The following is a 26,475-nucleotide window of genomic DNA, read 5'->3' on the forward strand; positions in this document are numbered from 1 at the left end:
GGATTCTTCTACCCAAAGCAATGGCTCCTAGGTTAAGTGCCCAGTATAAATGGTGCCTAAGATTGATGAAACACATGAAGCCCATCTTATTATTCTGCTTCCAACAGCGGTCTACCCCTGTATTAGAGAATGCAAGCCTATTTTGTGCCCTGACCAGCTTCACACTTTTTTGGCCCTTAATATACAAGCATTTATTTCCTTCAGCTTTTGCCGCAGCACTCATCATCCTCTATTGCTGATTTTTATAAAGTGTATCCATATGCAATTGGTCAGCTATTCCCTCTTCACTGCCACTGCCTCCACTACAGCCTCCCCATTGTATACATAATCCCACATCCCTTATTCCCTTCATCCCGCCTGTCTTCCTTGTTCAGTGTGTAAAACACCAAGCATTCTGCTAGCACCAAAGAGGTGGCAAATTATGAGAGCAGCAATCTCCAAACCTTCATCTGAGGCACTGATTCTCCAGTCAACATGGCTTCGTCTACAATGCACCTTCCTCGCAGCAGCAGCACGTCACATGGTACAAGGTTCTCATGAGGAGAGCGGCCTAGAGTCGAGAGTTGTATGTTCAGAAAGGGTTGGCAGGACAATATAGCCTTCATGAAAGCAATAAGATGGACAACCATGGGCATTTTTGGAGCTTCGCTCCCTCTACCCTTGGGGACCCCCAAATTAAGACCTGTACGCCACAGGTGTACCTCCTAGATCATTTACTCAGCCCCGCCCTAAACTTTAGACTTAGATTTGCCCAAGTCAGAAATGACTTGAAGGCACACAGCAATAACAACAATCCTAATTAACTTGACTATCTCATCAGCCAAAAGCAGGTTCATACATCCCATTGAAATACTGGTTTATGTTGGTTAAAATTGTTCTTCATTTTAAATACTGTATTGTTCTTTCATTTTTATCCAGTCTGACATTGGGCCAGGCAGGACACAGATGGGGAATGAAATAAGATAAATGTCAATATTTTGAGGGGATATAAAGAAGGATAAATAGAAAAATAATTATTTTCAAACACTGTTTTAATTTTTATCTCATTTAAACTATTTTATCGTTTCAATCTAAAATTGTTTTAAATTTATTGTTGCTTTATCTATATGCTGCTCTTAAATCCCATGATAACAAGTAAGATCTAAATATTTCAGTATATATAGTGAGGGTCTTCTTTGTTTTCCCATATCAGCTGTCTCTAATGCAGCCAAGACAAAGCAGGTGTAAATGCATTCCAACTCTAGCTGGCAAAGTAATTAAAGCTTTGTAGAACCAGGCTCTCCACCTTTACTTATTCATGTTAGATGATGTGTGACCATCCTACACTTTGCAGACACTTGGTGTTTTCCCATGTCACCTGGGAAGCAATTACAAGGTCAACAGCTTCACTGTAAGCCAGCAAGGAAGGAGGTTATATAAAGAATTACCAGAAATAAAATAAACTGCTGCAATTGCCGTCAGGGTCCAATGGATTTGGCTCCTGATGGAAATTACAATAAGTAGTACTAGGAAATTGAGAGCTGCCCTTTCTTGCTACAGTTGCTTCCCCCTCCACACTCCACCCTGTATCCGCTCCAGATGGTTGAGAAACTTGTGAAGCAGGTTTTGAGGGCAGAAGGGATGGCTGTAGGGGAGAGGAAAAAGGCCCAACACTGGATTTAGGTCATGAGAAGCCTTCTTCCTGCCTTGACCCTTAGCTAGTGCCTCATAGCTTTAGTGATATTTAGGGATGGATGAAGACAAAAAACAAGTGAAGTTGATATCCGGCAAAAGTAAGGTCAATTAGATAAACTTTATACATTCACATCAGTGAAAAACAAGGAAGCTCTGTTACCGACTGAAACAATGTCCCCTGGAATGATCTCATCACTGGAAATTGGCCTCCATTTCCTGTTTCTGTAAACCTGTGAGATGAAGAAAGTCAGAAGGAAAGCACTTAGGATCTGGGAGGATGAAAGCACTGGAGAAACAGTCCCAAGTCTAATGTCCCACAACCTTGTAACAACTCCACTGAAAGATATTTTCATGAATATCAAAATCTGTAATTTTAGCTCCCAACATAAATATATATGGTAATATCCTTAAATAGCCTTCAGTTTAGGGATAGAAACAATCCTTGGAGCCTTGTTTGTACTTCCAGTTTTACTCACTTCTCTTGGAGGCCCCCAACTATCTTTACTTTCTTTACCTTCTCAATAATGATCACTGTCCACTGATCGCATGTAACCCTGAGCATTCAACATTCTTGCAACTTCGACACCAAACCCTGAATGCTCCACCTCTTATCTCCCTTGTTTTTTGACGTACCTGGATCATGTAGGGTTTGTTGCCCATTTTTCGGATCTCTGACATGTTCCTCATTTGCTGCTGGACAAGAGATGCTTCAAAAGCCACCAACATGGAAAGAGTGAAGACACTATAATACCAGTATTCATCCAAGCACCACAGTCCAACACAGAATACCTATAGAAAGTAGAAACAAATCTCTTCAGTGCTGACCAAGTAAGGTCATTTTCCAGGGAAATAAAAGATTTGTGGAAATTTTAGGGCCTGAAACAAACAGCAGTGCTGTGTCTAAAAGGATGAGTTAAAAAGCCCAATCTTGAGAACTGCTTTTCCTAAATGTTTGGAACCAGAAGTGTTTCTGATTTTGGAATATTTGCTCATGCATAGTGAAATATCTTGGAGATGGAATACATGTTTAAACATGAAATAAATCTATGTTTCCTAGACATCTTATACACAAAGACTAAAAGGAATTTTATACACAATATCTTTAATAATATTGTGCATGAAACAGTGTTTGTGTACACTGAACCATCCAAATACAAATGTATCACTATCTCAGCAACCCATGAATATAATTTTGGAGTGCTTCTGGATAAGGAATACTCAAACCTGTACTACTTTATCCACAAATGTACTACCTAGCCTTGGGCAAGGCACTCGCTTTCATCCTCAGTTGTTCCTCTCTAATATGGAGACATAAAATGTTGACCCACCTTTTAAAAAACTATTAAAAGGTTTACTGAAATAGTGGGTCTGTAACCCCAGTTCCATGTTCTGAGGTGGGCTCCTATTTGACTTTTCTTGAGTATCGAAAATTGCTCTTCAAACAAAGCAGAATTTCAGAAGTAGATTGAGATAGAGTATGAAGGTATGTGTCAGATACCCAAAGGAGGAAGGGGGACAAGAATGTTAAAGCACTTTGTTACTTATCAGCCCTTCTGGCAGATTTGAACATGTGGTGAAGGTGAAGCAGGGGTTGGGTTTGTATAAAGGTTGTTATTAACACAAACATCTGGTGTTTTGTACACACGGTGAAAGTTAAAACAAAAACATTAGTTTCATGCCAAAAATGAAAGCACAGAGATAGAGCTTGGCACAACATTTTTTAAAGAAGAGACATTACTTTTCAAAGGAACTAACTGATGTTAGTTGCTGTTTGGGGTCAGTGATAAATATTTTTAAAATACTCTTGAAAATACAAATGTGTCCAAAAGTCGCTGCAACTGATCCCTAAAAACCATGCAAAAGGACTTAACCAGTCTTTACATTTTTCTTTAAAAAGGACCAACTCTTGAGACCTGTCTTATCTCAAAAGAAACACATCATACTCAATGCCATTGCATCTTACATTTAACAACCAGTTTTCCACATTCACTAGGGTGAGGGGCATGGGACCACCATGAAAGTGGCAGTCCTATGGCGGAACCCATGAATAAGGAAATGGCTATTTTTTTCACTCAAGAGAATACCTCTATAGGAATTTCTAGTTCTTCCAGCATGATTCTGTGGCCAACTTCCATGGGATGTTGACTACAGAATCAGATTAGAGTAACTAGGGGTTTCTAGAGAGGTGTTCTCTTGAAATAATTCTAGGTCCTTCAACATGAGAGATTCCGAGAAAGAACATTTTAGTCAAATCCATGAATAATCAAATCCACAAAAGTCAAAATCCAAATGTGGGAAGATGACTGTATGTCCAAGATCTGGCAGGAAATAAAGAGACTGGGGGTTAAAGGCTATCTTTGGTTCCTAATGATTGAAGACTGAATTGCATTGCACAGAAGAGAGTTCCTCCCCAGCTTGGAAATTTAATGTAAAACAAACAAAAAGCATGGAGACAAGTGGTTGGTGGCTGGTCCATTTTATTTCACCTCTGGCTAAGCGAAAAGTGCCTAAACCAAGAAGCAAGCTGGGCATCAAAATATTTTCTGTGATGACACCAAATTCCAAGTCCATGCCAGGTTGCCACTATTTGAAGCTAGTATATATGGCTCACAGCATCCTAGCAGGCAACTGATATTAAGAAGAATTGTCATAAGGCAACCTTGTCCTAAGTTTTCTTGAGTAGGTTTATTCATAGGTGGCTTGCTGTTGCCTACAACTGAGAGTGTGACTTGCCCAAGGTAATTCAATGGCATCAATGGCTAAGTAGAGATTCAAATTCTGGTCTCCCAAAATCCTTGACCAATACTCAAACACTGAGCCTCTAGAAATATATATATGTTTGTTTACCTGAAAGACAAAGAAAGGTGCTGTTGCTCTCTCTTTGAAGAGCTCAAGAAACTCTGGCACAACCATCTCTGCCCTGTGTGGAAAAGCAAAAGCCTTGGTTAATTTTGACACTCATGTACTGCTGAGCCATCCCAACCTGCCTTCAGTCACCAGAACCCTGAAGCTTTTACTTTCCTTTGTGGAAGAACATCTCACAGCTTTCTCCTTTCTTGTTCATTTGAGTAGCCTGTTAGTGTGTACATATATACCCTCACAAATGGAAACTTGAGGATTGTTCCTGGGATTTCACCCTCATCCCACAACTGCATCAATTACACAATCAACAGCTAAACAAATAAAAATTGGCTACCGTAACCATGGCTGTTTACATGGAAACGCCCAGCCCTTTATGAAGAAACAAGTCACTGATGTGACAATCAAGCAGCCAATGAGAAGTGTTCTTGGTTTCATATTATCAGCCAATTTAAAAAAATTTTCCTATTGGTTTATGCGATTATGACATCACTGAATTGCTCCTCCATAACCTTCATAAAGGCTACAGCTACTGAGCCAGACTTTAACCAAAGTTTCCTTTTTTGAAAAGCTCCACTATTGCCTGGTGAGGAACATGGGATGGATGAAATCTCCTTTCATGTGCTAGCTCAGATTGGAAAACACATCCTCACCTTTTGGGCTCTTTAAGTAAGAGTCTAATATATATTTATATAATCGGAAGGAGTGCTCCAATCTTGATAGCTACCCTGGGGGTCAAAGGAAGGAGTTTTGTGTCTTATAGTTCCTGCTCTTTAATCCTCTAAATGTGAAGTTAGTTACACACAGGCTAGATGTGTCTTCTAAAAAGGGGTGTATACATAGTCCTCTGCTGTTTTCAGCTTTTGTGATTGTGGGCAATAAATAGGTAACAGTTGCAATTATCTACTCTGGTAACAATATTAGAGGTCCCAACAACATCAATCGTGCTTTTATTTGCTCATCCTCCAATGTGACATCTGTCCTTATCTGTTAGCAATGGTTGGACAAACAGGATAGCTAGCTTCTACGCAAGAGATAACTTGATGCAAATCCAAAATTCAAACTGGCAATATGTATTTAAAAAACAGCTACTGAACATTTAGTTCTGATCCACAAGTAGCTATTTCAGAAGAAAAACAAAACAAAATGAAAGAGAGAGAGAGGGAAAAGCCTTGTAATCTGGAATGATTCACAAATCTCAATCCATTATCAGAATATGAATAGTGACAATGGTTTCTTGGCACACTTCATATATTAACTTGTGGATTTACAACAATTGTTACACCAGTAACACATGCAATGAAAGAAATGTTCTCATAAAACTTCCTATTTGAAGGGAATGCTTTTGAAGAATCAGATTTATTGTTTTTGCATCACAGGATCAACAGATTAGCTGCTTGTCATCTCATGCAGTCTTTATGTGTTTATGATCAGGAGCATATTTACATCTTTCTGTATTTCATTATAATGCCACTTAAACTATGTAACTACCTATGGCTTTAACATCACTCATTTAATGAATCTGAAGAAATTGATTTAAATTAACAGAAAACTAATCAGTCTTCAAGGTATTGCTACAGTCCCTCCATTTCCTCTTTTAAAGCATGTATTACTATATCTAGAAAAAAAGTGTAACTCTGAAGAGAGAACTCACTATTTTTGGTGGGCTCTTCTCAGAAAGACAAGTACACTTTCCTAACTGAAGAGAGAACCCACTATTCCTGGTGGGATCTTCTCAGAAAGACAAGTACACTTTTCTAACTATCTGTTTGAAACTAAATTTCGCTTATACATACAGCTCCATACTTTCCAGAAAAAAATAAATTAAGACAGGTAATCTAAATCAAGAAGTGTCATTGGGTTAATAAACAGCTATAGCAAGTTGTAGGGAAATGAAAAATCACTTCCATGCAGTCCCTTCTATAGGTAACTATTAACCAATTTGTTTTTCCGGAATGGGGAGGCATTTTATATTGTGGACAGTGTATATTATATAGTTTGCATTCAACACAATGATTCTTATATTATTTTACATATAATGCATCATATATTTCTACTGTTCTGTTTTTCTCAGAAAAGTATCTAAACATTTTAAATGTGAACAACAACAAAATGTGGACAATGCAACTTTCTCTGCAGATGGTCTGATTCAATGCTAGCAATAACCTCTTTGCTTAACCTATTGCTACTATATTACAAAAAGTGCCCTTAAAGTAGTACTTCATTAGTAGCTTGCTAGACCTATGATCCAGACAAGTAATAGTTTTAAGTTAATTAGACTGCAATATAAGCATTTTGCAGGTAAGAGTTCAAGCACTCCTATTCCTAGAGATGCTCACTATCAATGCAGATAATAGTAACTTGGCCCACCTGTATTCCACTTACTTGTTGGTGCCATACTTCTTCTCTGCTGCTTTAATTTCTTTGTCTTCCTGGTAGCCTCTGGCATTTTGATAATATTGCAGTGGGTGCTCCACAGGGAAGGCTACAGAAAGGAATTTTTTCTTCTCATTCAGTTCATAGAAATACTTTATTTTCTGAAACTCAAAGGAAAGAACTTCTTGGCCATCTTCCCCCTAGAAGAAGAAAACATCAAACAACTATTTTCATGTGTAAGAAAGAATGTGTCTGGATTTATTCTAATAATAATAAAGATGCATTACACAGTCAGGAATAAAAGGAAGCAAAAAAACAAACAAACAAAAAACAAAAAAAACACATTAAAAAACAGGTTACTAACAATGCTGCTACAAAATTGATGAAAAGGAGTGAAGGATCAGAACAGAACCTGTGTGCCGGCTAGGTAGCAGGGCTACTACCCAAACCATCATTGGGCTCTGGAAACTACTGTGTTTTGCAATAGATGGGCTCAAATGCCTTGCACACATGGGTCACTGAGACTATGAAGAAATGCCAGCAACAACAAAAGGCTGTAACTAGAGTAAGAACTATGTAGTTCTTCAAATGTTGCTGGAATGTATTTTCCTGCATTCTTCGCTTCTGGCTATCTTGGTTATGGATGATGGGAACTTAAGTCGCACAGCTCCTGAATAACTGCAACATTCTCACTCCTAAATTACAAGGAGGAGGAGACAATACTTTTTTCAAGGCATGAATAATAGCCTTGAAGCTGACAGAAAATTCCAACTAAAAAAAAGAAAAGAAAAAGGAAATGACTGAAGTAACTTGGCAGGATACATTTGTTTACATTAACATTCTTAAAACCTATGCTTGGATCCTAATTAATACTCTCCTCGTTGAATGTTCTTGCTTGGGGTTCAAATGTTGGGAGAAGTCATTCGTTTGCAAAGTCCTACCTGCAGTCTCCAAATTTCTATAAACTTCTTGAGAGAAGTGAAAAACTGCTGGAATAATGTAGAGATGGCAGTGGAAGTAAAACATACCTTCCTCTCCACTCTTCCTTCAGGAGGTGTTGCCACTGAAACAAGTTCGAATGCGAGCCTCCAATCACATTAGAGATCTCAGGATCCAATCCACTGCCTACACATCTCTTGCATTATATTGGTGACAAAGTCTGCATTTCATAACATCTAACTATCTACCATACTGTCCAATCAATGTCAAACTGAAATTGGATATTCAAGGTTTCCATGAAGGGAAACTGTACATTGTCCCAAACCAATTTTTACCTGGTCTCGGTGAAGTGGTACTAATTCAGCAGAACCATTATTTGGGGTGGGCACCACTTTTGCCAACGTGGCTTTCTTTGGACAACGCACCTGGAACATACACAACAGAAAAGCCAGGTTTTAGAGCTTGAACTAAGGAAAGCAAAAGTTAGTAAGCCCAATGTACAAGAAGAGGGCATTGAAAAGCTGCATTGTGGGTGTGTGAAGGGCAGAGTAGACTGAGACAAAAAGACAAGAAGTTAGCGAAATAATTTTTGGAAGAAGGAGGGCTAAAGCCTTTAAAGAAAAACCCTTCCCAGAAGAGGTTAGGGAGAAACTACATACCTAACTTCTAGAACACCACCACCAAGAAGAAGAATGGAAGTCGAATTGTGTGCTAGTTTGCATTTTTTTTCTTTCCTTCTTTTCTTTCCCCCCTTTTTAGTGGTAGTTGTTGGAAATTTTTCCTCTCCCTTCGATCCCTACATACTTATATAACCCCCCCCCCTCCCACCCCACCCTTCACTTCCCAATTGTCTTTTTCCTAAACACTGTATTTGGAAAACCATAATAAAAACTATTTTTAAAAAGAAGGTTCTCAATGAGACTATTTAACTAGATGAACTTGAGGTAAACAGAATAAGACACAGCGGTGAGTCTTAAGTTTGTTTTTCATTGCTACTTCTTGCTTTTTAGCTTTAAGATTCTTTCGTAGATATTGACTGAATGTTTGCACCTTTCTCTGCTAGGTTGACAGGAAGTGATGTGTCAATATCCTAAAATAAGACTACAGACAAGGAGGCTGTTCTCTGGCTCACTTTCTCAGAAATGGATGGGATCAGAGAAAGCTTAAATTATCAACATTGCTTTTGGAGCAGATGTTCCGGCATCACCAATGGCTAAGATGTCCTATGATAATAGAATCATAGAATTGAAAGAGACCACATGGGCATCCAGTCCACCTCCTGCTTGCAAGAAAAGCACAATGAAACACCCATGACAAATGGCCATTCAGCCTCTGTTTAAAAGCCTCCAAGGAAGGAGCTTTTACCACATTCCGAGGCAGTGAGTTCCACTGTTGAACAGCTCTTACAGTCAGGAAGTTCATCCTAATAATCAGGTTACTACTTTAAGAATGAATTACTCTTGCTAGAAGTCTGAACTGATCCTTAACAGATTAGTGAACTGGACCAAAACTAACAAAATGCATTTCAATATGGAGAAATGTAGGATACTAAGGCAGAAAAAATGAAATACACAGATAAACGATGGGTGACGCCTGGCTCAAAAAACAGCTCATATGAAAGAGATCTTGGAGTCTTATTAAATCACAAGATGAACGTGAGCCAAGAATGTGATGCAGTAGCTAAAAAAGCCAATGGGATTTTGGGCTGCATCAAAAGGAGTACAGTGGTCTAGATCAAGGGAAGTAATTATGCCTTTCTATTCTGCTTTGGTCAGACCTTCTCTAGAATATTGTGTCCAAATTTGGGCACCACAATTCAAGAGGAATATTGACAAGCTGGGACGAATCCAGAAGAGGGCAACTAAAATGATCAAAGGTCTGGAGACCATACCCTATGAGGAGAGTCTTAAAGAGCTGGGTATGTTTAGCCTGTAGAAGAGAAGGTTGAGACATGATTGCCATGTATAAATAAGTGAAAGGATGTCATAAGGAAGAGGAAGCAAGCTTGTTTTCTGCTGCCCTGGAAACTAGGGCTTGGAGAAATGGGTTCAAATTACAGGAAAGAAGATTCCACCTGAACATTAGGAAGAACTTCCTAAGAACTGTTCAGCAGTGGAACTCTATGCCTCAGAGTGGGGTGGAAGCTCCTTCCTTGGAGGCTTTTAAACAGAGGCTGGATGACCATCTGCCGGGGTAATTTGATTGTGAGCTTCCTGCATGGCAGGGGGTTGGACTGGCAAGGGGGTGAGCCACGTAGTCTCTTCAACTATGATTTTATGATTCTTGTAGAAGACTTCTGAAATTAGACTGATAGCAGCAGGCTGCTCTGCATATACTTTCCAATGAACTAAAGAGGACCTAATTATGAGTAAAAGCGCATAGCCTGGTTGCCCACCTGCCCATCTGAATTTTTTGCACAGGTTTCAGATTTACAAGATAGAGTATAGTGATTGCCTCAGGTGGCTAATTTCAAGCTTGATTGAAAGCCTAATTTAAATAAGTAATTACAAACCATCATTTAATTTGGTTTCATTAGTAGGGATTTTGAGAATGGAAAGCAATCTTGTGCTGTTGCCATTGCACTAAAGTCTCTATAATTAAACTACTTGTGCTCATGAAACTGATTTCTGGAAAGTTAAAATTATGACAAGAAAGTAAATGACTTCAGTCACAGACTTGGATGGCAGTAGAAACATGTAGATTTCTTTGCTCTCTGTGAAGAAACAATAGGGCAATTTATTTATGTATTCTCAAGTTCTGAAAAATCCCCAATCAGCCCTGCTCTACAATTAGAACCAGATTAATTGCCAAGCCATGAGGAAAACAGCAGAGTACATTATTTAATTCCACTGCAGTAGAATTAATTAGGTCTAAATCACTGTTGGAGGAATGCAACTAACCAAAGTTAGGGCTTTAAAACCTGATCAGCAGTGGTTCCTGATTTAAAAAGGAAAAACATTTTTAAGAGTACATCTATTTCAGCTTAGACATTGGTGGACATCAATCTACTTGAAAACTGGTCTCTGATTTTCTTTCTGGCACCAATTTAAATCATTATATTTAAATACATGCATTATGGGGGGCAGGAGCCCCCGGTGGCGCAGTGGGTTAAACCCCTGTGCCGGCAGGACTGAAGACCGACAGGTCGCAAATTCGAATCCAGGGAGAGGCGGATTGGCTCCCTCTATCAGCTCCAGCTCCTCATGCGGGGACATGAGAGAAGCCTCCCACAAGGATGATAAAAACATCAAATCATCCAGGCGTCCCCTGGGCAAAGTCCTTGCAGACGGCCAATTCTCTCACACCAGAAGTGACTTGCAGTTTCTCAAGTCGCTCCTGACACGACAAAAATAAATAAATTATGGGGGGCGGCAATATTTGCGAGATAACCTTGCCATATAATTTTAGCAAACTATTAAGACTTTGAGGTGAAGCCTTGATTAATATTCCCTCACTCTTGGGCTTTAGAAAAGTTGCCTTCTGGTTCTGAGCTTCTTACCTGCCTTTTTAACTTACATTTTTCAAAATAGAAGTTTGATTTCATTGTGTTTCAACTTTTATATTGAATGCTTTTAAACTGTTTTTAAAGACTGTCTGCTGGTTGGGACCCCATGTTGGAAAAAGGGGGGTTATTACACAAACAAACGGATCATTCATATGGTAAAAATTCACAGGAACTTCATAGTACATGTTTACAAGTTATATATTTTATATATTGGTTACTTTAAACAATGATGTCATTGTTGTCATTTCAAGACTTATGGTAACTTTATCCTTGGGGTTTTTTTTTTTATCAAGACTTGTTCAGAAAGGGTTTGCCATTTTCTTCCTCTGATACCAAGTTGTTCAAAGTGGGTTTCCATGGGTGATCAGGAATTCAAACCCTAGCTTCTAGGGTCCTACTCCCAACATGCAAAACATTACACCAGCTGACCCTTATTTGACATATCTTGTGCTTTGGGCCAAAAGAGTAGGTGCATATTTCACAAATAATGGCAATAACAAAACAGCTGTACACATGAACTCTGCAAACCTTTGTGATCTCCACTTCCAATTCTACCCGCAAACTTTGACATCTGCCCACTGCAACCCACACAATTTTCCAGCTGTGCAGCTTTGGACATAAATAAGAGCTGAGCATTGAGGTAGCTGTTCACAGTGGAAGAAAATCCGAGAACTGAATGTAACCACAGTGGACTGCTATTACAGATTGCCTCGATTCCTATTCCCTTTCCCACCCGCAGACAGCAAAATGGCCAGCTGGAATTTCAGACATCAATGCAACAGAAAGGATGCTTCAGTTCTCACTCCCACCACAAAGCCTGGCATCTCATGCAGCTCAACCCCCTTGTTTTATGATAAGCTTGTAAATAATCATTTGCCAACCCTTCTATGGCAAAGCAGCGAGAGAAATGCTTATAAATCCATGGCATTCCTATTTTGGTAAGAGTTTTTCAAGGCTTCGGTGGGCCTTGCTACCTGTGACTTCATGACAGGCACTAAGCTAGGACTTTCAGCATGCTGATCAACAAATGAACAAACAATTCAACCAAATCCACTCAATTGAAAGCATTATAGGGATCATAACTTCCAAATGTGTATGTGTGCTTTCAAATTGCCTGGTGACTAATGGTGACCCCATGATTTTCATAAGAGTCTCTAAGACAAGGAATACCCAAAAGGTGGTTTTGCCAGTTTCTTAGTGTACAGAATCTGGCATTTGTTGGAAATACACATCAAAATTACTTCCCAGGGCACTAAAAAAAAAATCAGGGCAGTAGGTTTGAAAAAAGCAAGTTTGGCAGGGGTTTAATACAGCAAGAATAACCGAAACCAAAAACAAAGAACCCCTACCACTCCCAGATTTGAGGAAAGGGCACACCTGTTATCCTGTCCCACACAAATCCACTTTCTAAGGCCGCATAATGAATGCAGTTTGATACCACTTTATCTGTCATGGTTCAATTCTGTGGAATTCTGGGATTTGAAGTTTGGTGAGACACCAAATGAGAAAGTGAAACATGTTGTAAAACTACAACTCTCAAGATTTCATAGCATTGTGTCACCTAAGGGCTGAGAAGAGCGGTATACAAATAAAGTAAATAAATAAATTGTGTCATGGCAGATAAAATGGTGGCAAATTGGATTAATTTGTGGATGCACCCTAAGTGTGTGCAATTATTATCCTTGAAGAGAACTTTGAACTCGTGAACCAACAAAATCACAGGTGAGAATATAGTCTTGTTTTATCAGTAAAAATGGAAAACATGGAAAAACAGAGAAAAAGTTAATAGACATTTTGATTCTTTCTCTCTATATTGAAGTGAATTAGCAAATTCCGAAATAAAGAGATACTGTTTACAAGCAACTCTCCTGATTCCTAGGAGAGAAATGCATTGTGCAAGAATGATTTACCCCCTGTTCCTGCAATCAAAAGGTTCTCTAATGCTCCCTGATCTAGCTGATGGGCTCTGAAAAACTGTAGAAGACTCTATCACACGGATATTTAAGAATTCCTCTGGTGATGAAGAAGTCCATGAAGGTAACTGAACTGGGTAAAATAGAAAGGACATGGGAGCCTAGCTTCTAGACAAGGAAGAAGAAAAAACCCAACTTCCTCAACAGGAAGACAACAGGCTGGCAGAGGCAGAATGAGCATGGTTTGCTCCAGCATCTTATGGAGAAGGTAATTAAAAATAATAATTATGTATTTCCAAACTGCCTGGGGAGATGGTTTTCCTTCCCCTGTGGGTACAAGGCAATATGGAGAACCAGGTTTTTGCACGTGTGCATGCCTTCAAAGACATTATTGCACACAGCTGGTAGCATGGATTTGAAAGTCCCTAGCCATTGAGAGAAACATTTACTATTCCATGATGCTGTTGAGGGATACTTTTCAGAAAACAGAGAATTATTTTTAGCCAGCTGAAAATGCTTTGAAGCTATGTTTGAAGTGTTTTCAGGTGATGTGGCAATGCAAAAGTGCTCCAGCAGTGAGTCTGGGGACTGTGCTGGATCACTGGGGCATGTTGGGAGGGGGGGGGGGGTCTCACTTTGAACTTTGCTAACGTTCTTTTGTCAATATTCCAAAAATAAATTGGAGACAAACTGCTGCAAACTCCACCCTGAGTGGGGTTGGCAATGAGAAGTAGACCTCCCCTTTTACAAAATAAAGAAATCAGGGAATGTACATTTCCTTTTTTATTTATATTTAAAATGTTCAGTGGGACAGTACCTGTGAAGTATTTATTTGCCCTTGACTCGCAAGATTTTGAACTCACGGAGTAGAGCAATTTTTCAAAAAAATCAAGAGGGGAGGGAATAGATAACTGGGGCAATGCATGGATTAGGAGGATACAAGTCTCAGAAGATGTAGTAAACTAAAAACATGCTCCACCTCAAAGCTACCGTGGTTTGCAATGCCAGATAATGTTCCAAGTTGTTTACTGACTTAAAGCAACCCCATGAATTTCATAGGTTTTTCTTAGCAAGGAATACAGTATGACCCCTGTATCCATGGAATCGATGTATATATGTGGGCCCTCCTATCTGTAGGTTCATTTATTTACTTAAAGCCTCCTATATAAGTCACTTACTTTTCTCAGTACCTTCATAGGGTTTGCTCCAGTAATGTCTCTGCCAAAACATATATGGGTTGTGCTGTACTTAGATGGGGTTTTGGTTTTTAACAGGCAAATAAATTGTTTAGGCTTATTTTACAAAGCTGAATATTATTATTATTTCTCAGAAAGCATGGTCCATTCATAGAATCATAGAGTTGGAAGAGACCTCGTGGACCATCCAGTCCAACTTCCTGCCAAGAAGCAGGGAAATCACATTCAAAGCACCCCCGACAGATGGCCATCCAGCCTCTGTTTAAAAGCCTCCACCACACTCTGGGGCAGAGAATTCCACTGCTGAACAGCTCTTACAGTTAGGAAGCTCTTCCTAATGTTCAGGTGAAGTCTCCTTTCCTGTAGTTTGAAGCCACTATTCATCTCATTATAATGTTTGTGAAAGATGGTGTATGGGATGATGTATGGGAAGGGGGTTGCACAGGATAAGCTCATGGTCAAAATAACAGAGTCTTCATTCATTTTCAGGGAGGATGCCTAGCTGTTTTTCCGGACCAGAGGAGTGGCACCTATAAAAAAGAAAACCAGATGGAAGTTCCAAGGACTCCTCTGATCCATTTAAAGGTTAACTCTTTTTTTCTCCTTGAAAAAAGATAGGCATGTGAAGATTGAAAGTTGAAGGCCACAAAACCAGTCTGAGATACTACAAGCTGGTCAGCACTTTTCCTGTGCTGGATTCTAAAATTTAGAATTTAACTAATCAAGAAGCAATAAATCAATTTTGGAGTGCACTAATGAAATGACAAATTTTGTCAAGACAACCCTATGATACATTTTCCTTAGTGTCGCCTTATGTTGGAAACAACTTGAAGGCACACAACAAATGAAATACACCTCCAATTTTTATCTTGAGGAAACAACACATTGTCTGACAAGTCAGAAGTCTGGGGGAATTCTAGTTACGATGGCATTTCCAAACAAGATAAAATAAACTGTAGGAGCAAATGAAAGGGAAGCATTGAAGGTAGTTAAGAATGTGGTTTCAAAGTATTTCCTTATTTGAATCTGGTCACCATATAAATGGCTTGAAACAAATGGGAGGAAGGAGAAAGAAAAATGTAGCACCAACTGCAATGGCATCTTATTCCTCTCAAACACATTGAAGCTGAAAGCCTACCTGTCAAACTATAAGTTTGGAAACAAGGCAAGGTCTGTATGCCAACACACAAATTCTTACTATACACAAAGGGTATGCTTACAGCTTTTCTGTACAGCACTGATGCGCCTACCAGAAATTAATAATTTCAAGACAACTCTATTAGAATCTTAAATAAATATCACCCTTCGTATTCAACTACATCCCTCTGAAAATATGGGAAAATTATGAAAGTTTTAAAATTGGAAATCTACAGTAGGATCTCCATTAAAACATTACTAAAACAAACCTGCTATTTCTTTTACCTTAGAGAACACCTCTGTAAGAACCTATTGAAAGAACTTCCAGAGGAAGTTGACCAACATTACTCTAAAGGACCTAGAGATTTCTAAAGAGAACACATCAATTAAGGATTCATTAATTAAGAATTTGAGGATCGGGACATCAGCAGGGATACCAAGGTGCTTATTTATAAAACTATTGTTCTCCCAACCCGGTTATACGCCTGTGAAATGTGGACTGTCTACACACTCAACTCCAGGAACGATTCCATCAGCGTTGCCTCCGAAAAATCCTGAACAGGTCCTGGACATGAAAATATATTTAAAGATGGGCTTAAAGCCAACCTTAAAAACTGTGGAATACACGCTAAGAGCTCTAACTGGAGGTTGGCTGTGATCAGCAGTGCTGTGGAATTTGAAGAAGCATGAATGGAGGGCAAAAGGGAGAAATGTGCCAAGAGGAAGGCATGTAAAGTCAACCTGACCAGGACTGTCTTCCACCTGGAAACCAATGCCCTCACTATGGAAGAACATGCAAGTCAAGAATAAGGCTCCACAGTCACCTATGTATCCATTGCCAAGACACTACACTTGGAAGGCCATCATACTTTGACAACGAGGGGTTGCCTAAATAAGTATTAAATCCACAAATAATCAAATCCACAAGACAAATGTGTAAATATGTAGAATTGATTATATTACCCCTTAGCATATGTGTGAAAACATAAAATATGAATTTTGTTCTGGCCAAAAAAACATGAGCAGACAAAAAAGTAATGAAACATAGCAAATGGACACACTTAACAAACCTCAGAACTGTAGTTGGGTGTAGTAACATTTGACTGTTATTGTCCTTCTGTTGCAAAGCCTCAATCATGTTGTTGGCATTTCTATACTTCAAAATACTGAAACAACCTTTTACTCTTATATACTCCACAGTTACTTTCAAACTTCCATTCCAAAGTTCAAATTCCAAATGAACAAGGAAGAGTTTGGGTCGGGGCTTAGCCTCTCACGCAAAGGACTGCAAATCCAGGGCTCCAAAAGTTGGGCCATGCATTGTTTTGAATATGAACCCTCAATCTATATGTAGGAAATTCATTACATGCATGAACAACCTCTCAAGAAGCAATTCTCAAACTTGGCTCCTTAGATAGTTGGGCTACAATTTGAAATTTTAATTCTGGGAACTGAAATCCAACTTCTGGAAATCCAAATTTGGGGGCCACCAATTCAAAGGACTGGCACCTTGTATTATTTATTTATTTCAGAGTTTTATATACCAACCTTCTCACCTCTTCTGAGTCCTTCAAAAGAGGTGAGAAGGTCGGTATATAAAACTCTGAAATAAATAAATAAATAAATATTGTATTTAATTTTTGCTGAATTCAGGCATCCTCAAACTGCGGCTGCTTGGGCCTTCAACTCCCAGAATTCCTGACAATTGAACAAGCTCGTTAGGGCTTCTGGGAGTTGGAGGCCCGCAGTTTGAGGATGCCTGGCTTAATTAAATTATTGTTCAATTTTTTTCTGTAGAATTTCAAATACTATTGATTACTTATTTATCTATTTGGTTGAGTGTTCTCTTGGGCTTTCATTACAAAAAAGCACAAAGCAGCTTGAGTGGGGTGAGCTCCTGCCTGTCAGCTCCAGCTTCTCATGTGGGGACATGAGAGAAGCTTCCCACAGGATGGTAAAATATCCAGGCGTCGCCTGGGCAATGTCCTTGTAGACAGCCAATTATCTCTCACCAGAAATGACTTGCAGATTCTCAAGACACGAAGGAAAAACAAAACAAAACAAGATGGGCCAAAAGTCACAAAGGCAGCTGATGATTAATTATAATTAATTAACATTTCAGACGTAATGTAATCTAATTTCCCTTCCTATATATACTGCATGTGATGGTATACTATTGGGCCCTTGACTGGGGAAAGGAGGGGGTATAAACCATTGCCTTGTGGGCACTCAGAAGTGTATGGAGCCCCCCCCCCCCGCCCTGGCCCTTGAAGCGGCCTTTCCCGGGCGCCCTGAACTGACCCAGCAGCAGTAGAGGAGGCAGTGGACGCTGACGCTCCAGAGGCCGGCCAGGGCGGTGAGCAGGTGGGCGGCCCCGATGGCGGCGAGGGCCAGGAGGGCGGCTTCGGGGGTCTCGGAGCCGGGGCTGGCCCCCCAGGCCCACGCGCATGCGCAGCGCCCCCAGAGCCACAGCCACAACGGGTACAGCACGCAGAAGGGCAGCACCGTCCCCCACAGCAGCCGGGACCGGCGGCGGTACGGGACCACCTCCTGGACGAGCTCGTCCCCGGGCCCCAAACCGGACGCCGACGCCGCCATCCTGACGCCGGCTCGCTCCCTCCGCGCCGCTTCCACTTCTGCCTCAGGAAGCGGCCGTTGAGTTCCCTTCGCGCATGCTCGCTCCCTTCTCTTCTCAGCCGCGCCTGCGCAAACCAGCTTCCGGGTCGAACTCCCGCGTGTCTCACAACCACGGGGTGGAAAGACTCTGACATGCGCATGCGCACAAAGCAGACTCCGCGCCTCTGGTGTCATGGCTGCGGTTGCGTGGACCCCTACTGAGCATGCGTAGAGGAGTCAGCCCATGTGGTCGTGAAGGCGCATGCGTTGCCGGCAGAGGGGCAGAAGGGACTGAGTTTGTCCTTCAAGGATCAGCATGTGAGTGTGCGCTCTTTCGGTTTTCCCCACGCAAACGAGGGATTTCTTCATTCTCTGATTTAGTGTGTCGGATAGGGCGCGGAACAATAGCTTCAAACTACAAGAAAGGAGATTCTATCTGAACATTAGGAAGAACTTCCTGACTGTGAGAGCTGTTCAGCAGTGGAACTCTCTGTCCAGGAGTGTGGTAGAGGCCCCTTCTTTGGAAGCTTTTAAGCAGAGGCTGGATGGCCATCTGTTGACAGTGCTTTGAATGCAGTTTTCCTGCTTCTTGGCAGGGGGTTGGACCGGATGGCCCATGAGGTCTCTTCCAACTCTGTGATTCTATAGAAAAAGCCCAGCAGGATCCAAGCAAAAACCTTTATAGCAGGCATGGGCAAACTTCAGCCCTCCAGGTGTTTTGGACTAACTGCCGCTGTAAGGAATTGTGGGAGTTGAAGTCCAAAACGCCTAGAAGGCTGAAGTTTGCCCCTGCCTGCTCTATAGTCTTCTCTGCTAAATCTCCTAGCCTCCAGGTTTTTGGACTCCAGCTCCCAGAAGCCCCAGCCAGCTGGTCCAATGCTCCGGAATTCTGGGAGCTGAAGTGCAACACACCTGGCAGGCCAGAAATTGGGAACCACGCTCCACAAGCTGGGCCTGAGGAGGATAACTCTCCATCTGGATCTACACTGCCCTATATCCCAGGGTCTGAGCCCAGGTTGCCTCCTTATTCCTGATTATCTGGCAGTATAGATTCATAGGGAAGGCTGAGCGAAGGAAGATAGATGCTTTTGAACTGCGGTGTTGGAGGAAAGTTCTGAGAGTGCCTTGGACTGCGAGAAGATCCAACCAGTCCATCCTCCAGGAAATAAAGCCCGACTGCTCATTGGAGGGAAGGATACTAGAGACAAAGTTGAAGTACTTTGGCCACATCATGAGGAGACAGCAAAGCCTAGAGAAAACAATCATGCTGCGGAAAGTGGAAGGCAAAAGGAAGAGGGGCCGACCAAGGGCAAGATGGATGGATGGCATCCTTGAAGTGACTGGACTGACCTTGAAGGAGCTGGGGGTGGTGACGGCCGACAGGGAGCTCTGGCGTGGACTTGTCCATGAGGTCACGAAGAGTCGGAGACCACTGAGCGAATGAACACATAGATTCATATTCTCCTGTTCAAAGCCAATAATCAGGGATCAGATCCTGGGATATAGGACAGTGCAGATCCAGGCTCAGAGTACATCTACACTTACACCCATTGAGCCAACGGCAAGCAAAGGTGTCACTGTCTCAGTTCTGAATTTTGGAGGATTTGTTATTCAGGAATTCTGGATCAAGGATGCTTAAGCTGTATCTGTTTGTCAGTTTGCCAGCTGCCCTTGCAGTTTGCCTTTCTTTGGAGAGACGTGCATGGCTTCCTTCCTCCCCACTTCATCCTCAAAACAACCTTATGAGGTAGGTCAGGTTGAGAGAGGAGATGTGGCCCAAGGTTGCAAATTTCATACTGTTAACTGTACCCTGTTCCCAATGTTTGTTCTAAATGTCCTCTTGAGTCTTCTACTTTTAGCCCTGGGTTCTCATATTAAAAGAGGGGCAGAAAAGTTTCCCCCTGTCATTTTTTTTGTGCTTTCATAAATTCGAGAGCCATTCATAAAGTCAGTGATTAAGAAAATCCTCCTGAGGATATACAGAATGCCTCTGGCTTTTTGTGTCTGCATATCTCAAAAGGTAAAGATAAAGGTAAATGTAAAGATGGATGGATGGCATCCTTGAAGTGACTGGACTGACCTTGAAGGAGCTGGGGGTGGTGACGGCCGACAGGGAGCTCTGGCGTGGGCTGGTCCATGAGGTCACGAAGAGTCGGAGACGACTGAACGAATGAACAACAAAGATTTCCCCATGACATTAAATCTTGTGGAATCTGACTCTGGGTGGTGGTGCTCATCTCCTTTTCTAAGCCAAAGAACTGGTTATGTGGCTGGCATGACTGCATGAAACACTGTTACCTTCTTGCAGAAGCGGTACCTATTGATCTACTCACAACTGCATGTTTTTGAAATAATAATAGTAATAATAAACTTTATTTATACCTCGCCACCATGTCCCCGATGGGGACTCAGAACGGCTTACATGGGGCCAAACCCGAACAACATATTACATCAAAATAAGACCAAAACATAAACAACAAGCAACATAATCAAAATTACATTAAAAAATATAGGTTGGCAGAAGCTGGGCCTAGCAGCGGGAGCTCACCCTGCTCCCTGGATTCGAACCTCCAACCTTTTGGTCAGCAAGTTCAGCAGTTTAACCCGCTGTGCCACTAGGGGCCTCTGAATGTAGACTCCAATAACTATGTCACACCTTCTCAGCCCCAGAAAACCCTATGAAAGGTTTGTTTTAGGGTTGTCATCAGTCAGAAAGAATTTCAAGGCACACAACAACAACAACAAGGACTAAAATGGTATTAGGTATTGTGTATGTGGGTGTCAGTCTGTTAAGTAATTAATGTCCCCAGCTGCTCCCCTTCCTAGATTGCAGGACCTAAAGATGGTAGTGCATGTGCTGCTCACCTCAAGGCTGTACTTCTGCAATGCGCTGTACATTGGCTTACCTCTGTACCAAATTTGGAAACTCCAGTTATATATAGTACTATGTTTATACTTTTTATAATGACTTTTTGTATGTTTTTATTTTGGTAATTGCAATGCTTTACCATGCTGGAAACCGCCCTGAATCCCCTCGGGGAGATAGAGCAGTTTACAAATAAAGGTTTATTATTATTATTTTTCCATCAAATTTCTATAGCATTTTGTCTGTTGTCCCACACATTTTTGCTTCTTTTCTTCAATAACAGCACCCTGTCTCCATCCCAACAGGCAGGCGGCTCTGGAGGTGACTGCACGGCATTGCCGCAAAGAATCAGAAGCGTATGGCCAGTGTGTTGCCACCAACCCTTCCTCCTGGCAGCAGGACTGTCACCAGCTCAAAGTAGAAATGGCCAAGTGCACCTCTTCCCAGTAAGTTTCCTAAAGGAAAAGTACAAATTTAGCAAGAATCAAGGTCCTATATGTAGGATAAACATGTCTCTCCCTCCCTCTTTATGAGAGTAAGTGGTGTCTAAGCATTGGATTAGGACTTTGTAGAACGGGGTTCAAATTTCTATTCAGCCTGGAAACCTACTGGGTGAGCTTGGGCAAGTCACGCTCTCAGCCTCAGAGGAAAGGCAAAGGCAAATCCACTTTGAACGAATCTTGCCATCCTAGAGACTTGGGATGATCTTTGAGAGAAGGGCCTGTGGTAGAATAGATAAAATTAATTTCGGCTAAGAAGTTAATGATCATATTTAATATTCTTTGAATATCTGAACTGTATTTGTGGTCTCTGCAATTAAATTTATTATTATTATTATTATTATTATTATTATTATTATTTACTGCATTTATATCCTGCCCTTCTCACCCCAAAAGAGGAGCTCAGAGTGGCCTTAAAAAAGGGAGAAATTTGATGCCACACATAAACATACATACAGTAAAAATAGACATATACATTAAAACTAAAAATAAGCAGAAATATTAAAACAGTTATTACTCTTAAATTATTAAATACTCTCATACCTATTTTACAGATAAGACAAGCCCAAGAGATCCAAAATACAGACAGCCCCTGAGTTACAAATATCCAAGGGAAATCCACTCCAGGATGAGTTATCATAGGGAAATGGTGTCTCCATTGAAGCTTTCTCACCAGTCCAATTTTAAAAAGTCCAATTCTCACAGGGACAGAAAGTGAGGTGAAATTTTGTTTTTTTGTTGTCTTTGTCTATTGCTTATATTGTTTTCTGTATCTGTGAATTGTTGTAAGCTGTACCAAGTCCCTTAGGAGAGAGGGGGAGGGGTATAAATAAAGATGATGATGATGATTATTATTATTATTATTTGAAACACAACAAGATGAGTCCACAGCAGACACTCTGCCGGCTGTTGTATTGGATCACACGTCGGACACTACCCAAGTGTCTAGGACTGTGTGATGTATTGGTGAATAATGCTTGCAGATCCCAGTAAGGTGGCCTTCTGCAGCTGGCAGATGGTAATTTTGTCAGCACCGATTGTGTTTAAGTGCAGGCCAAGGTCTTTGGGCACTGCACCCAATGTGCCGATCACCACTGGGACCACCTTGACTGGTTTGTGCCAGAGTCTTTGCAGTTCGATCTTTAAATCCTCATATCATGTCAGCTTTTCCATTTGTTTCTCTGCAATCCTACTGTCACCTGGGATTGCAACAATTACTATTATTATTATTATTATTATTACAATAGAGGTGCATTGGAGCCCCCAGTGGCACAGTGGGTTAAACCCTTGTGCGGGCAGGACTGAAGCCTGACAGATCACAGGTTCAAATCCAGGGAGAGTGTGGATGAATTCCCTCTGTCAGCTCCAACTCCCGATTCGGGACATACGAGAAGCCTCCCACAAGGATGGTAAAACATCAAAAAATCTGGGTGTCCCCTGGGCAAAGTCGCTCCTGACAAAAAAAACAAAACAAAACAAAAAAAAAACCAGAGGTGCAGACAGCCAAACCATTCCATATACTATCAAAAGCTTTTATATATGGCTGGAGTTACACTTAAGAAACATGCCTGTTCTGACTTATATACAAATTCAACTTAAGAACAAACCTACAGAACCTATCTTGTTCATAACTTGGGGGATATCTGTATGAGCTCTGGCCCTACCAGTCCCTGCCCCTTCTCTTTTTACATACGTGTGGTTTTGTTGCAGCCCAATTGTACAGAAGATTCGTCAGGATTGTGCGGAGCCATTTACTGCTTTTGAACAGTGCCTTAAACTAAACCAGACGTCCGTGGTCAACTGCACAGAACATGTCCAGCAGTTCTTACTCTGTGCTGACAAAGTGAAACTGGCCACCTAAGGTTGGTGCCTTGCGGTACTCAACTGTGCATTTGCATGCTTATGAGGGGTGTGTGTGTATGTGTGTCTACACATGGGTGCTCATCTAAAGAGAATGGGATGTTTTGAAATGAAGCGTGAGATAATATTTTAGCTGTTTAGCTGCTTCTCTTGCCAAGCTGTCATAATGGCGTGGAATGTTCCTCAGTGTTCTGCCAAGAAGAAGGGATCCGTGGAGGAATGCTGGAGGTCTGTGTGACTTTCACTGAAAGTAGCAGGGGCAATTTTACTTCGAGGAAATGGCAAATGTGTGTTACGTTTTTGGGGGATTCATATGAGGGAGATCAGCCGAAGAATATGAGCTAATTGTCAGGATTTAAAGTTGATGGCAGCAACGCTAGAAACTCTTTCAAGTTTGTGTTTAAGACAGATTGTGTAATCTTAATGGATAAGGAAGAGGAGACTTAAGAGGGTATGTTTCTTGGCAAGGGTTGGACTGGATGGCCCATGAGATCTCTTCCAACTCTATGATTCTATGCAACACTTTATTTTTCAGTGTCTCTATTTCTTACATTTTCAGAGAGAGTTAAAATGACCATTCATTTTTGTAGGGTGGAGTTCATAGGACACTAACTTAAATCAGAATCAACAAAGGATCTTGTGGCACTTTCAGAATTGACACATTTGTTATAGCATGGCCTCTTGGGCTATAGATTATTTCATCTAATGCATGTAATGTTACCCAAAATTTCAGATGTAGATACAATAGATATTGCAAGGATAATTGTAGACAATGAGATTCAAGGAAGATTAAATGCAGCAGCATTGACAATGAAAATGATATTACGGTTGAGTATCCCTTATCTGAAATGCTTGGGTCCAGTAGTATTTTGGACTTGAGATTATTTTTATTTTGAAAGATCTGTATTTGAATATACATAATGAAATATATAGCAGATGGCACCCAAGTCTAAACACAAAATGCATTTGCTTCATATATACCTTATATTCATTGCCTGAAAGTAATTTTTTACATAACAATTGTAATAGTTGTAATGTATTGTCGAAGGCTTTCATGGCCGGAATCACTCAGTTCTTGTGGGTTTTTTCGGGCTATATGGCCATGTTCTAGAGGCATTTCTCCTGACGTTTCGCCTGCATCTGTGGCAAGCATCCTCAGAGGTCTGCTGGAGCTGGGAAAAAGGGGTTTATATATCTGTTTATGCACAGAACAAAGCCTGTATAAGGAACTCTTTGAATACAAAGATGCTACTGTCTCAGCCACCAATGTGAACAATTTCAGATGTTGGATTATTTCAGATTTCAGAACTCTGCATAAGGGATGTGCAGCCTGTGTTTCCAGTCACAAGATTATTGTGGCAGACACAGACACCTTACTGCTACATCAGGCAGTTAACCTGTGTAGGCTCCAAACCAATGTCCCCTCAGCATAGTGTAAATATCTGCATGCAGGCTCAAGTTACACTGAGCCATAAACCCCTCCCCGACTTGGAAGCTCCTGAAATCACAGCCATTAAGACCAAAGAAGTATCTGGTTGCATTCCCATAACCAGGCAAAAAATGATGGCATCAGTACTGAAATTTGCGGTAATAGTTGTATTTCTGGTTATGGAGGCATGGCCATACGCACATCCAGTCCTGCATTTTCTGAAGCACAGAATGGCCGCGGAGGGTGGCTGCAGGAGTTGTTGGGTGCTGTGAAGAAAGGAAGAAAATATCAGACCATGCAGCACCCTGTATGGTCCCCCTGGTGGCACAGCGGGTTAAACCGCTGAGCTGCTGAACTTGCTGACAAAAAGGTTGGTGGTTCAAATCCAGGGATCCTGCTGTTAATCCCAGCTTCTGCCAACCTAGCAGTTTGAAAACATGCAAATGTGAGTAGATCAATAGGTACCCGTTCTGCGGGAAGGTAACAGCACGTCATGCTGTCCACATGGCCTTGGAGGTGTCTATGGACAACGTTGGCTCTTTGGCTTTGAAATGGAGATGAGCACCACCCCCCAGAGTCAGACACGACTAGATTTAATGTCAGGGGGAACCTTTACCTTTATCTTACAGCACCCAAAGGGGAGATCTGCTGCACAGAGAACACTTATACATGTAAAGGAATTCTGGCTGCAATGTGATGAAGTACTGAGAGGATGCTAAATAAAATGTTGATGTAATATTTTGAAACACCCTTCAAATCTATTCTTCATTTTCTCTCCCCCCCCCCCCCCCCAGGCATCCCATCCCATCCTTTTTTTCATAGGTCAAAACAGTGGTATCATCTTCAGGAGTAATCTAGTTACTCACTGTAGTTCTGACTGGACTGAATGTTTCTGCCAAGAATGGCAGCAACAGCACCTACATCCTCAAAACCCTGTTTGGTCACAGAAATCTTTCCCGGACCTGGGTGTTATTTGATCATCAGTGGTTGTCCCAACATTGTCTCTGCTTGGCATGTCAAATTACGACATCTCTTGAGGAACAAGTCACAGAAGCTGCATTGGCATGACATTGGGATCATAACTTTGCCTGCAAAGCTAGAACTGGCTCTTGGAACCCATTGTATGTATTTTACTATACCTGCCTGGAACCCACCTAGACAGGACACAATAAACTGCAAATCAAAGACTAAAGCAAAGTTTTCATTTTGGTTTTTTTTTGTTTGTTTTTTTGTAACAGTTACATTTGCACACAGGAATTTGTAGTGTTAATTGTATTTATACTAAAAATCTAAGTCAGTTTCAGAATGATTCAGTTGCATTTTGAAAAAAAAGCATTCATAAACCGAAGCATGGAAAAGCAGGCTTCCTTCTTATGGCTCATGCTTGCAAAAACTGTGGTACCTGGATTATTCTTCTAGTCCAGTGGTTCCCAACCTTTTTTTTGACCAGGGACCACTCTCCAATATTAGTACCAAAGCGGTTACAAATCAGTTTTTGGTCAACTTTTGGTTTGGCTATTTGGGGTGCTGATTCAGAAAATTGCATTGGATAGACATCAGCTCTAGTTTCTGATACAGAACATATGCTACCCAGTAGTTGCCATC

The 26,475-nt window shown here is 41.1% G+C and overlaps 2 protein-coding genes across 6 annotated transcripts in view; one reads left to right on the top strand and one right to left on the bottom strand.

Moving 5' to 3' along the window:
- ATP13A1 (ATPase 13A1) overlaps positions 1-18,300 on the bottom strand; it is a 44,969-nt gene extending 26,669 nt beyond the window's left edge. For 2 of the 3 annotated variants that reach the window (XM_060763853.2, XM_060763852.2), the window contains exons 1-7: positions 17,901-18,300; positions 8,184-8,273; positions 6,919-7,109; positions 4,522-4,594; positions 2,308-2,463; positions 1,835-1,904; positions 444-550 (exon numbers count right to left, since the gene is read on the bottom strand). In XM_060763853.2, the coding sequence (XP_060619836.2) occupies positions 444-550; positions 1,835-1,904; positions 2,308-2,463; positions 4,522-4,594; positions 6,919-7,109; positions 8,184-8,273; positions 17,901-18,197 (984 nt within the window). In that variant the 5' untranslated portion in view covers positions 18,198-18,300. Of the gene's footprint in view, positions 1-443; positions 551-1,834; positions 1,905-2,307; positions 2,464-4,521; positions 4,595-6,903; positions 7,110-8,183; positions 8,274-17,900 lie in introns of those variants that run through there. The other variant, XM_067463945.1, reaches the window with a different exon arrangement.
- Positions 18,301-18,423: 123 nt separating this feature from the next.
- Positions 18,424-26,067, top strand: CHCHD5 (coiled-coil-helix-coiled-coil-helix domain containing 5). 3 transcript variants are annotated; one of them, XM_060763856.2, is made up of 5 exons: positions 18,473-18,533; positions 19,873-19,962; positions 21,387-21,527; positions 23,292-23,443; positions 25,665-26,067. In XM_060763856.2, the coding sequence occupies exons 2-4, from the start codon at positions 19,958-19,960 to the stop codon at positions 23,440-23,442; spliced, it is 297 nt and encodes a 98-aa protein (XP_060619839.2). In that variant the 5' UTR covers positions 18,473-18,533; positions 19,873-19,957; the 3' UTR covers position 23,443; positions 25,665-26,067. The 3 variants fall into 3 exon arrangements, with proteins under 3 accessions (XP_060619838.2, XP_060619840.2, XP_060619839.2); XM_060763855.2 differs by lacking the exon at positions 19,873-19,962 and having other exon boundaries at positions 18,424-18,533; positions 21,365-21,527; XM_060763857.2 differs by lacking the exon at positions 19,873-19,962 and having other exon boundaries at positions 18,452-18,533.
- The last annotated feature ends 408 nt before the right edge of the window (positions 26,068-26,475 follow it).

Source organism: Anolis sagrei, chromosome 2 (genome assembly GCF_037176765.1).
Source record: "Anolis sagrei isolate rAnoSag1 chromosome 2, rAnoSag1.mat, whole genome shotgun sequence".
NCBI classification, from domain to species: Eukaryota; Metazoa; Chordata; class Lepidosauria; order Squamata; family Dactyloidae; genus Anolis; species Anolis sagrei.

Coding starts and splice junctions, on each gene's coding strand:
- CHCHD5 (XM_060763855.2), top strand. CDS start 18,440: ATGCGTAGAGGAGTCAGCCCATGTGGTCGTGAAGGCGCATGCGTTGCC. Junction 18,534..21,364: donor TGTCCTTCAAGGATCAGCAT/GTGAGTGTGCGC, acceptor CTTCAATAACAG/CACCCTGTCTCCATCCCAAC. Junction 21,528..23,291: donor GCCAAGTGCACCTCTTCCCA/GTAAGTTTCCTA, acceptor GTTTTGTTGCAG/CCCAATTGTACAGAAGATTC.